Genomic DNA, 13,570 nt, shown 5'->3' on the forward strand with positions numbered 1-13,570 from the left:
TTCCCTAAATAACTTGCCATATCTTGGTGATTTTGTTAGATGTGGACAATATCTGAGACGACTTTATATATACGTTGTACGTCATTAGTATATAAAGTCTTAGCCTTGGTCCATTGAAATATAGTAATTTAAGGTCTAAGGAATGCCATAAAAGATTACACAATGTGCATCAATTTTGTTCCAATTAGTTCTATCTGTTACAGCAATTTCACTAGCATCTTTAACTGGATGGTCATCATAACCTTGTCCCATAAACCACAACTCTACTGAAGCTGACCATGACATATAGTTGTTGCTACCTTTCAATTTAACAGTAGTAATTGTTGGAGAATTAGAAAAAGAAGAGAAAATTGGCTTATAGTCACCTGAATTGGACGAATTTCCCATTTCAGTCATGTTGAATATTACTAGAGATCTCACTAGAGAAGAATAAAACCTTAGAACAGGTCTGAATATCAATTATCCACACCAAGGCTGCTCTTATTGATTGAATGAACAGTACTCGCAACTACAATTGGGAGAAGCCTAGAAGAAAAGAAAAAAAAATTGGAAAAGGTGCAAGGCTGGGATGAGGCGCCTTCTTCCTCAGGCGAGTCTGCCGGTGCAAGATCCAGCAAGAGGGGTGCTGGGAAAACGCGACATGCGCCGGCGTGTGTGGCTACGCTAGAGAGAAAGTGACAGCGCGTGGTGATCAACGGCTGGGGTTCTAGCGCCGGTCTTCCGAGTTCTGACTCGCTGGCAATCAGGGAGTTGATCTGGGCTGGTGGTGTAGTCCACCTCCCTCCAACAAACAATGAACTACAAACGACAGTGTCGTTACTCTGTTTCTCCCTTTTTTTATTTAAACAGTGACAAAGGAAGGATCAAGCCCTTTTTAGGCTCTGATGCCATGAGAGAATAATATAGAGAGAGAGATTTGGGACAAAATCTATATATATCATTCATTCACAACTATACAGGTGTACATATATATACATGTTACAAATAGGAAGTTGACTCCTATTATACTACTTAAACACAGCAGCTAATAACTATTATACTTAGGAAGTGTAATCCTATTAAACTACTCAAATACAGTAGATAACCTAAGTAGATAAGAGACAATCTCAACACCAGGGGAGAATGATGCAACATTGGAAGATACAATTTCGAAATTTTATTACATGTTAAATTAGAAAATTTAGATTTCTATTATTCGGAATTTCATTATTATTATTATTATTATTATTATTATTATTATCATTAGGAGGTAATGTTTTAACTATTTAGGAAGTTCGTTTTGTTTAAAATTCCTAATTAGTTTTTGATTAGGGTTTCTTAGTCCTAATAATAACAGGATTGCTATTGTATAAAAGTATAAATACGTATGTAATTTGGGTATTTTCCTTAGAGCTTATTATGAAATTATTATTGAGAATTGATAACAGATTTGAAAATGAGTTTCTCTTCCTTAGTGTCTTAAGAATGTGTTTTTCTTGACCACTTTGTTCTTCTCGTTCTACATCACTTTGTGTGGGACTCCAAAGTGGATTATATAACTTGTTTGCTCCTGATGCCTTGATTGGTATAAACATAATAAACCTAGACGCAGGTATAATTAGATAAGCTTGCATGAAATAATTGGGAACAACCAATAGCTCTAAACCTTCTTTCAAAAACCAATTTGTTAACAATACTACTTTATAAAACAAATTGAGGATGCACCTGTAATGATTTTGTTAAATGCACCACACTACGCTTGGTTGCCCCATATGCAGCAAATCTGTGAGAAAAGAAAAAGGGAATTAATTAATTAATTAATTAATTAAAGAAATGCTCAATTGAGCCCTTCAACTTTAACTCAAAAATCAATTTCCCCCTAATACATCAATTTTCATCAATCAAGCCCGCATTTTATTCAAAATTAGATAATTCAACCCTTTTTTGAGTCACATGATCTAGATCATCATTACTTTGGCATTAAATTTGCATGGGCACAAGTCATTCAACCAAAGCACAAAAAGGGCACAAGATTGTCATTCAGAACATTAAAAGAAAAAGGTAAAAATAAAAAAATAAAAAATAAAAACACAAATCAAAACCAACTTCACCAAAGCAAACCATGATAAGGAAGAGCAAAAGTCCAGGTTGGATAATTTTGTCTTTGAATTGGGAAATTTAGAACAATCAATTGTAGTTAAAACTTATTACACATTTCTGAGAATTTAACTCAAAATCATTTAGAGTGGAGAAAGCGAATTCATATAGCCGACCCCAAATTTTTAGGATAAAGGCTTAGTTGAGTTGAGTTGAGTTGAGAATTGTAGTTAAAACTTCTCTCTCTCTCTCTCTCTCTCTCTCTCTCCCCCCCCCCCCCCCCTCTAATATGTAGAGAGAGAAAACAAGCAACACCAAAAAGAATGAACAAACAAAAAAGGATCAAAGATTGGCATTTGAGAAGTAAAAAAAACCATGAATTTGTCATTTTTTAGGTTTTCTTAGAGGTAAAAGAATCCAAAAACCTATAAAAATAAAATATAGAAGAGTACATCAACCCCAATGCTGGTCCATGCCCATTTGAACAATTTAACTTGAATTTCTCTCAAATTTTAGGTTGAAATGGTTAGGGTTTGAGTCTTCTAAGCAATTTTAATATACTTTTGTGTTAGGGAAATGTTTTCTTTTTCTTGGGAAAGTGATGGAAAATAGATGGGGTTTTTAGGAGTGGAGTATCCACAGAAGGAAGAGTTGTGAAGATTTCCTTGTTTGCGAGTACATAGGTAATGTCAAATTTGTCCTTGTTATAAGGAAAGAAATAAAGGGCAATTTTGTCATAAGCAATGCACTATTTAAAAATTGCAGTTAAAGTGTGTGAAATACATGCTTTAACACCATTTATGATTGAATTTAATCGCCCAATGTCAAACAAAAATAGGGCTTCATTGGCAAGATTTTTTTTTTTTTTTTTTTGGGGGGGGGGGGGTGATATTTGGTTTAAACTTGGAGGGATCAATTGAGCATTTGGCCATTAATTAATTAATTAATGGTCAATAAACAATATTACTAAGTATATTGCATATTGAAAGTATATTGCATATTGAAAAGTAAGGAAATTATTCACAACTGGAAAGTATTACAGACGGTAGGTTATAGAGGATCAACCATACATTTTATGACGATTTGATTGTTATAGATTTTCATTTTGTTTCTCTATCATTATTAGATATGTTATTAGGGATATGAACCATTTGGTCAAAACCCAAATTATTGATCTGAAATTAATACTTCAGCTTAGTCAGTTCCATTATTTAAAAGTAGCTTGGTCTGGTTTTTAAATTATTGCAATTTGATTTTCAGGCTTCTACTTTATTTATCTAAGAAAACCTAAACATATGAAACAATCTAATTACATTTTATGATTAATTTTTGATTTTGTCAATTAAGCCAAGCCTAGTTGGTCCCTTATAACCTTTTACGGGTTTGAGTACTGGGGCATCACAGGTACGGGTCTCTCATCCACTACTACAGTGGGACTAATGTAATGAAAAGGGAAGGGTGTTATGACTAAGGGATGGGATGAGCAAGATGAGTTGACTGGGCTGGCGAGTTGACTTAGGTACACTAGTAGACTGAATGTAATGGGCAAGGCAATATTCTATTATTTTGTTACTAAGTAGTAGGGGTTAGTATAAATAGGGAAAGAATGGTCATAATTGGGAACAAATGCAGAATTCTTCTTGCTCTATTATTCCCTAATTCTCTCTAAATCTTCTTCCCTTTCTACTTTTTTTATCAACAACAAAGTCCATTCTATCTCTCTTTCCCTATTTCTCTGTTTTGAAAGGCGTTACAAGCCTGTTGCATAATAAAGTTGTATCAGAGCTCATTTTTTAGGACTTGAGCTGCAAAGGGGTTCATCTGAATCGCATCAATGTAAAGAACAAGTTTCTTCACTGAAATGTCTTCACTTTCTTTTCCTTCTGTTTCTTTGCTCCATTTCTATTTCCAACAAAACCCTGTTCTTGAAATTCTTTACTGCTCCTTTTTTTTCCCTTAATTTCTTTTTCTCCTATATTCTCCCTCTCCTACAATTCTATCTTCACAAGCTTTTGCTGCAATTACTTCTAAATTTCTTCCATTTCCAATTTTTCCATCTCACAAATTTGTTTAGGGTTCTTGAATTGGACTTTTTTTTCTCTCAGAATCTTTCTTCTTTTAATTTCTCCTAATTCTTCTCGATTTCCTTTTGATTGCCCTGTACCCAAAACCCTATCTTTTGGATTTCAATTTCCTAATCTTTTCTGAATTCTTCCATTCTTCTCGTAAATCCTTTTCTGCTCTTCTTCTGTAACCCATACCCTAGCCCTTCTGTCATTAGATCATGGAAATACAACCTGGTCAACAAAAGATTCTTCTAGATATGTTTGAATGTATGGAGAGATACTCTAAAACACAAGAAGAGTTTCTGGAAAGATGGGATCAGAAATGGTGAAAATTGGAGAAGCCAACTCAAGATGCATAAATCAGTAACCATGGAATTAAGATTTCTTGGGGTAACACAGCATTGAATTGGGAAAGACCAAGGAGAGTGGCTAAGTAGGAGACTCTCCCTTGATGACAAGATTCATGGGGATGGAGATGTGAAGAAGTCAATTCAAAAGGAGCAAAAATTTCAAATTCTTGAAGATTCCATTCAGCAGAGTTTTGAGAACGATGTTAATGGTGCAAATGATAAGATTACTCAGGGTATTGAGAATGATGACATTTCTAAAGCTTTCCTAAATCCAAGTTTTCAAGAATTGGAGCATGGAAACATTTCAGAAGCTGACCATGTGAATTCAAGTAATGTGGTACTGCATGGCCGTGATCTTACAATTCTCATGGGCAAAACAAAAACGAAGACGAGGAAGCTACTAATTTACTTAATACAACATTAGTTGGGAGTGATCTTGATTTGATAGATATATTGGATAACCATCTCATCTCAAAAGAAAAACATATGAAGAAGGTGTTGTATCTAGGGAAAGAGATTAAGTTTTGCTTTGTCAATGGAAAAAATACTACAGGAAAAGATATGAAAGTTTATGAAGAGGATAGAGGTGGAAAGGAGTCTTGGAGTTTTGGGAAAAGTATACTGGAGCTGAGATCATGTAGGCATATAATACTCAAAGAAAATGAATTTGAAATGTGGAGGAGGCAGAAGAAGAAATCCAATTTTGTCTATTATGAAAGTCAATATTTATGTTTTGTTATATTCCTCATTAGTAGATTTTATGTATTCCTATTTAGGTAGGATTTATATTCCTGAATAGGTACAAGTTTTATTCCTATATATATAAACTCCTGAAGTCTACTAAGGATATACAACTTTTAAAGCCAAATATGCCCCCCCAGCAGATGAAGATATATTTCATCCAATGATCCTTTTTGTTTCAAAGTTCTTTGTTCAATGGGTTCTTTCATGGGAATATGGATTTAAAGCTATGGCTTAACAAGTAAAGGAATGCTATTAGAGTTTTACAAATATTGCTCAAGAGAAGATGATGAAACACCTTAGATAGCCAAACTTGAAGATGTCCCAAAAATTCTAGATGACTTCCTCTTTATTTGAAAACAAGTTGCTTCTCAAAATTATTTGATCAAAATTACTTTGAAAATTTCAAATGATTTCAAACTCACTATTGCTCTCTTTGATACAGATGTAGACTTAAACTGCATTAGAGATGGAATAGTCCTAAAAAGATTCCACAAAACTACGAAAGAACGTCTTAAAGTAGCAAATTTTATTTTTCTCTCCTCTTTTCTTTCTTCTTTTTATTCTTAAATCTTTTATTCTAAAATCTTAATATGGTATCAAAGCCAAGATAAAATTTTGAAAATTTTATTTTTGAATTTTCTCCCATGTTTTTCGTTACCCACAAACTGCCCTATTAAGTCTTCCTTCTCGTTAGTTTTTTGGGGGGTTCAAACCTACTGGGTTTTTTGGATCACCTACCTAGGGTTACTTGTTTGTCTCATCGCCTATCCCAAAGCACTTCTAGTCCACCGACTGGCCTACCATCTAGTCATCGGACGTCCAGTGAGTGGCTCTCATGCACCACTTTTGTTTTTCTGCCCTATTTCACGCGCCAGCGAATGAGAGTGCGTTCGGCAAGTCCTGCCCTCCGGTTTATCTTCCCAATGTCACCTCAGAGTTTGTGCAGCAATCCCATAAGCTGCTGGTTGATTTGGTGCAGTTTGGGAGGGTTTTAAGTCTTGGGTCTTTTTAAAGTTTTGCTTTTGCTACATTTTGTTCGGTCTTTCAACACTTAGGGTGTTTCTAGAGTTAAGGGGCAATCGGCTCCCTTCTATTTCAGCATTACAGTTGCTGGTTTTGGTTCCTTACAGGATTTTTACTGGTTATGACTTGGGATTGTTCTTAAGTTATTTTTTTGTGGGTGGATTTTGGTTAGTTTGTGACCCAAAAAAAAAAAGAGCCTAGTGACAAATTGACAAGTCTACAACTTCCTACAGATTCAGATTCAAGGGCTTCAATGATTGGTACCTCAGTTCCATTTTGAAACTCTCTTGAAGGTTCGTTGAAGTTTGGATAGCTACTGTATTTGCAGCCATATGGGCTGTTTGGGTAAAGATCCACCTACTGTTTTGGTGTTTCCTCACCAGCACCGCTTTTGGAGAGGCAAGTGCAACCTATGAGTTGCTTTATATTGATGTTTCCTCGCCGGAATTGCCTTTGGAGAGGGTTTGTTTTTAGTGTTCCAGCTTTTGTGTAGGTGATTCTAAATTTGGTAAACCCCAGTCCCCTTTCTAATCTAGTCTCAACAGCAAAATCTCCATCAAGAAACAATCAGTGGGACTGGGTAGACCTTGGTACCACCTATCATGACCATGCTTTGTCTAGGACTGCTAGCATGATGTTTGATCGATTCCAAAGTTAATATGAGAAGCTTATCTGTATCCATCTAGGAAAGAGAGATTAGTTAATGGAAACTGGAGAGAGAGGCAAACCATAAAATAGCAGCAACACATGGATTCAGACCCTAGAAAGATGGCATTTCTCAGGGGTCAGTGACTTCAAAACTACAAGGTAGAAAAAAGGTATCAAGAGAGTCCAGAAAATAGAAATAAATCAGTCTTTTGCCAATTCTTTCTGCTCGGCATTGGACAACTCAACTAACCAAGTTATTGCCACCTGTGGCAACTGACAAGAATGGTTATGGCAAGATGAAAATTAATAGAACTGACAAATAACTAAAGGTGTTCCACTACTAAGGGCTGCTAAGAAGGTGGAGAAAGTAATGTCAACTGTTGAGAAAGGAAACACCTAACAGCACATGAGGTAGAACTGACAAATTGACCACCCAAGAAATTCTATCAATAACAAATAAACATGATTACAATGCATTACCATAGCTTCCACACATTTCAGCATATTATTGTTAACATAACCTATTACTATTGTTATGGAAAGTCAATCACTATATTATTTCTTTGTATATTCTGTATTCTGTATTCCTATTTAAGATTTCTTATTTAGGATTTCTTCCTAATTAGTAGAACACAATTATAGAAATCAATTGTATATATATACCCATGTACAGATTAATTAAAATTAAGGAGAATTATCTCTTTCTACATGGTATCAGAGCAGGTCATCTATCTAGGGTGACTATTTGTTCTCACCACCCAGCTCATGAGAGACCTTGGCCGCCGACCGGCCGTTTCGACTCCGATCAACATCGCCGACATCGCCTCAACCCCCTCATTCCACCACTGTGTGCTGTTGCCTGATCCAGTACACCATTAAAGGACTACTGAAGTTTGGCTCTCAGATCCTATTTCGGTATTTGCTTGATTTGTGATTTTGGGTTATTTTGCTGCTGTAAGCACTTTGCGTTAGCGTTTCGGTTAGTTTTTTTTGTCTCAACAAATGGCAGACAATAAGAATGTTATTTTTGATGTGATTCCGGTGATGACTAAGATCACAGAATACAAACTTAATAGTTCAAATTACCTAGAGTGGAGTAAGATTGTTAGGGTCTATTTGCGTAGCATTGATAAGGATGATCACCTTACTAAAGATCCACCCACTAATGATATACGACAAACTTGGCTAAGAGAGAATGCTCAGTTGTTTTTGCAGCTTCGGAACTCGATTCACAGTAAGGTAATTAGTTCAATTAATCACTGTTAATTTGTTAAGGAATTGATGGATTACTTAGATTTTTTGTATTCTGGTAAAGGGAATATCTCCCGTATTTATGATGTTTGTAAGGCATTCTACCGTACTGAGAAAGATGATAAGTCTCTCACGGCTTATTTTATGGATTTTAAACGGGTATATGAGGAACTTAATGTATTGTTGCCTTTTAGTCCTGATGTGAAATTTCAGCAGGCCCAACGGGAGCAATTGGCTATTATGAGTTTTCTTGTAGGCCTTCCTTCAGAGTATGAGACTGCTAAATCTCAGATTCTCTCCGGTTCTGAGATTTCCTCTTTGCATGAAACGGTCACATAGGTCCTTCGTACAAAGAGTACCCAATCTTCACAGCCTGCCAGTAGTGCTCTTATTAGCCGTAATCCAAATGGACAACAGGGTAATAAAAGAGGAAGTAGAGGAGAAATTACAGGCAATAGAAGTAATCAGCGTAATGGAGAGGCTAGTTTTAATCAGGACTCAAGAGGAGCCATTTATTATTATTCCCATGAGCCTGGCCATACAAAATATAATTGTTCGCAACTTCAGAGGAAAAATCAGCGATCGCAGGTGGCAAATATGGCAGCAGAGGATTCTACAGTATCTTTCTCTAAGAAAACTATTTTGGTATCTACAGAAGATTTTGCACAGTTTTCCCAGTATCAGGCAAATTCTCCTGTCACTGCGATCGCTAAGTCAGGTAAATTCACTACATTTCTTGTGTCTTCCTTATCCAAATGGGTTATTGATTCTAGTGCGACAGATCACATGACAGGTAATTCTAATCTTCTATCTGTTTTTCAGTCAAATCTCACTTCCTCTACTGTTACTTTAGTTGATGGTTCTACTTCTTGTGTCATGGGTTCTGAAACTGCAAACCCAACTTCGTCAATTTCTTTGTCATCTGTTTAGTGTCTACCAAAATTCTCTTTTAATCTACTTTCAGTTAGTAAACTTAGTCGTACCTTAAATTGTTCTGTTTCCTTTTTTCTTGACCAATGTTTGTTTCAGGATCTTACGACGAAGCAGATTATTGGTAGAGGACGTGAGTCAGGTGGTCTCTACATTCTGAAAAATCATGTACAGTGGTCACTTGTTTGCTCTAGTACCTTAACACCTCTTGAAGCTCATTGTAGATTGGGCCATCCTTCTTTGTCTACCATGAAGAAGCTGTGTCCTCAATTTTAGTCTTTATCAGTACTAGAATATGAGTCGTGTCAGTTTGCAAAACATCATCGTTTGCCTTCTGTGTCTAGAGTCAATAAACGTTCTTCATCCCCTTCTGAGTTAGTTCATTCCGATGTTTGGGGTCCTTGTTCTGTTACTTCTAAAACTGGATTTTGTTACTTTTGTTGATAATTACTCTCGTGTTACTTGGTTATATTTAATGAAGAATAGTTCTGAGTTGTTTTCTATCTTTTGTGCCTTTTGTAATGAAATCAAAACTCAATTTAATATTTCTGTGCGCATATTAAGAAGTGACAATACGAAAGAATACTTTTCAGCACAATTTCAGTCTTATATGACACAAAATGGCATTCTTCATCAGTCTTCCTGTGTGGATACCCCATCCAAAAATGGCGTGACCGAAAGAAAAAATCGGCATCTTCTTGAGGTAACTCGTGCTCTTCTTTTTCAGATTAAAGTTCCTAAACACTTTTGGGCGGATGCAGTTTCTACGGCATGTTTTTTTATCAATCGTATGTCGTCTTCTGTCCTTAATGGGGATATTCCTTATACTGCTTTGTTTCCTACAAAATCTTTATTCCCTGTTGAACCCCGTATTTTTTGTTGTATTTGTTTTGTGCGTGATATTCGTCCACCGGTTACTAAATTGGATCCAAAGTCTCTCAAATGTGTCTTCCTTGGGTACTCCAGGCTCTAAAAAGGGTACCGCCGTTTCTCTTCTACTCTTAATCTTTATCTTGTTTCTGCAGATATCACATTTTTTGAGTCCACTCCATTTTTTCCTCAATCATCTGTGTATGAGAGTCAGGGCGAGGAGGATGATCTCTTAATATATACTGTCCAACCAATGTCTAGTCCTCTCCCACAGCCTGTTCCTTCTGTCTCTAGACCTACTCGACTTCCCGTTGTTCATGTTTATTCCAGAAGATTAGAGATTCCTGACTCAGATCCTCCACTAGCTACTTCGTTGGGAGATCCTGTACCTCATACTAATCATGATTCTGATCTAAACTCACCCATTGCTCTTCGTAAAGTTAAACGTTCATGTACTTACCCTATCTCTTCTTTTGTTTCTTATAATCAATTGTCTTCTTGTTCTCAGAGTTTTGTTACTTCTTTAGACTTTGTTCCTATCCCTAATACTATTGGTGAGGCACTGTCTCATCCTTGCTGGTGTGCTGCTATAAAAGAGAAAATGGAGGCTTTAGATGCTAATGGTACATGGGAGCTGTTGCCTTTGCCCAACTGTTGCCTTTGCCCACTGTTAAAAAAACTATTGGTTGCAAATAGGTATTTACAGTAAAGGTAAATCCTGATGGTTCTGTGGCTAGGTTCAAAGCACGTCTTGTAGCAAAAGGATATGCTCAGACATATGGGGTTGATTACTCTGATACTTTTTCTCCTGTAGCTAAACTTACTTCTGTTCGCTTTTTTATCTCTTTAGCAGCTACATATGATTTGCCCCTGTACCAATTGGATATCAAGAATGCTTTCCTTCATGGTGATCTTCAGGAGGAGGTGTATATGGAGCAACCACCTGGGTTTGTTGCTCAAGGGGAGTTGGGTAAAGTTTGTAGGCTTCGGAAGTCTCTTTATGGCTTGAAACAAAGTCTTAGGGCCTGGTTTGGGAGATTCAGTGAAGCAGTACAGGAATTTGGTATGCAAAAGAGTAAGTGTAATCACTCAGTATTTTATAGGCAATCTGAAGCTGGTCTAATTCTCCTGGTAGTCTATGTAGATGACATTGTCATCACTGGGAGTGACTCTGCAGGTATTTCATCTCTTAAACCTTCCTCCAAATCCAGTTTCAGACCAAAAACTTGGGATTGTTAAAGTATTTCTTGGGTATTGAAGTTATGAAAAGTAAGAAGGGTATTTTCTTGTCTCAAAGAAAATATGTCATCGATCTATTGACAGAGACAGGAAAATTAGGTGCTAAGCCTTGTAGTGCACCAATGACTCCAAATTTACAACTGTAAACAGGGGCTAGTAAGTTCTTTGAAGATCCAGAGAGATACAGGAGATTGGTAGGAAAATTGAACTACCTTACAGTCACTCATCCTGACATTGCTTATGCCATTAGCGTGGTAAGTCAATTTATGTCTTCCTCAACTGTTGCTCATTGGGAAGTCTTGGGACAAATCTTGTTAGCAGGGGATAGTAAGTTGTTTGAAGATCCAGAGAGATACAGGAGATTGGTAGGAAAATTGAACTACCTTACAGTCACTCATCCTGACATTGCTTATGCCATTAGTGTGATAAGTCAGTTTATGTCTTCCTCAACTGTTGCTCATTGGGAAGTCTTGGGACAAATCTTGTGTTATCTGAAGGGCGCTCCAGGAAGAGGTTTGTTATATGATAATCAAGGGCATTTGAATGTTGAATGTTTTTCAGATGCCGACTGGGCTGTATCTAAGATTGACAGGAGGTCAACTACTGGATATTGCGTTTTTGTTGGAGGAAATTTGGTCTCTTGGAAAAGCAAGAAGCAGAGTGTAGTTTCTCGATCTAGTGCTGAATCCGAATACAGAGCCATGGCACAATCAGTATGTGAGGTAATGTGGATACTTCAATTACTAGAAGAGACAGGTTTTAAGACCTCCCTGCCTACGAAATTGTGGTGTGATAATCAAGCTGCTCTCCATATTGCTTCTAATCCGGTGTTTCATAAGCGGACCAAACATATTGAGATTGATTGTCACTTTGTTCGTGAAAAGATTCAACAACAGATCATCTCAACAGGACACATCAAAACTGGAGAGCAATTAAGAGATATTTTTACAAAAGCTCTGAATGGAGCTAGGATTGATTACATTTGTAACAAATTGGGCATGATTAACATCTATGTTCCAACTTGAGGGGGAGTGTTATGGAAAGTCAATCACTATATTATTTCTCTATATATTCTGTATTCTGTATTCCTATTTAGGATTTCTTATTTAGGATTTCTTCCTAATTAGTAGAACACAATTATAGAAATCAATTGTATATATATACCCATGTACAGATTAATTGAAATTAAGGAGAATCATCTCTTTCTACAACTATAATCATTAAGGAAAGAATTACTAGATTACAAGATATCTCCAACAACCGGAATATATTATACACGTAGAGTCCAATATCCAATGCACGAATGTCTAGTAAGCCCACAATTAATGATCTTACATAATGTTCAAATTTGTGCACTCTTTCATTTGTTTCTTATACTATTAATTTTTATCAATTTGGTTCATAAGTAGATTTTCTTCAACTATACTTGATACATCTAGATTGTGTGCAACTCTTGAAGTGATATAGGGCCCTCCTAGGCATGGATTTAATCATGTTTGAAGTAATGACCAAGGGTAATGGAAACAAGCACGTATCGGCCATAATGTGATGATAATGTGACGTGCCCTAAGGTTACAATTAAACAAACTTGTTAAAACTTGCACAATATGGAAGTATGCTATTCGGCCAACAAAGAGAACAAGCCAAAAGCATGCACAATTATAACAATAAGCACTCCTCAAGATCAAATACTTGCCTAAACAAATCCAGCAATTCAAATCACACCAAAACAACTTTAAAAAAAAATGAAAACAATTAGATCTAAGTAGCTTGAACAATTCCCACGCCAAAAAGAACTTATGGTGCGCCAATTTGCAAACAACTCCAGATCTGAAAATCCCTTCAAACCACACACCATTTTGGATGCTTAAACTTGAATAAACTTGATCAGATTTCAACCAACCAAATCCCCGAGCTAAGGATCAATTGATGTTCACAAAAAGGTAGAAAGAAGAAAGAAAATAACTTGTTATCTCTTGGATGAGTTGCACGCCACCAAGGATTGATAAGGATCTTGATTATTCAATCTTTGATAAACAAGCACCACAATGAAAGAAGAATCAATGAAGGTTTAGACGCCACACCAAAAGGATGGTGATAAGTCTTGCACACGCCACTCTTTGATGAAAGAGATAAGTGAATTAAACAAAGCCAAATGCCTTATTAAACTTAATAATAATTTAATGAAATATGAAAATAATGGGAGTTTAGGACTCTTTATAGCCTTTACTATATAAGCCAAATCCTTATAGGAAAGGTAAAAACATAAACCAACTAAAATAAGGAAAACTAACAACATAGATAAAATAGGAAATATAATATAACTAGGAAAAGAAAGATGTCTTCAATCTCCACAAATGGATCTGCAGCACG

At 36.2% G+C, this 13,570-nt stretch overlaps 1 protein-coding gene across 4 annotated transcripts in view; it reads right to left on the bottom strand.

The window, feature by feature from the left end:
* Positions 1-13,570, bottom strand: part of LOC110633945 (chlorophyll(ide) b reductase NOL, chloroplastic) — a 70,588-nt gene that overhangs the window by 39,538 nt on the left and 17,480 nt on the right. For 3 of the 4 annotated variants that reach the window (XM_058135385.1, XM_021782791.2, XM_058135386.1), the window contains exon 8: positions 1,705-1,762. The exons of the other annotated variant lie outside the window; for it this stretch is intronic. In XM_058135385.1, the coding sequence (XP_057991368.1) occupies positions 1,705-1,762 (58 nt within the window). The remainder of the gene's footprint in view (positions 1-1,704; positions 1,763-13,570) is intronic. 4 annotated transcript variants of the gene reach the window in all.

Source organism: Hevea brasiliensis, chromosome 14, assembly GCF_030052815.1.
Source record: "Hevea brasiliensis isolate MT/VB/25A 57/8 chromosome 14, ASM3005281v1, whole genome shotgun sequence".
NCBI lineage: Eukaryota > Viridiplantae > Streptophyta > Magnoliopsida > Malpighiales > Euphorbiaceae > Hevea > Hevea brasiliensis.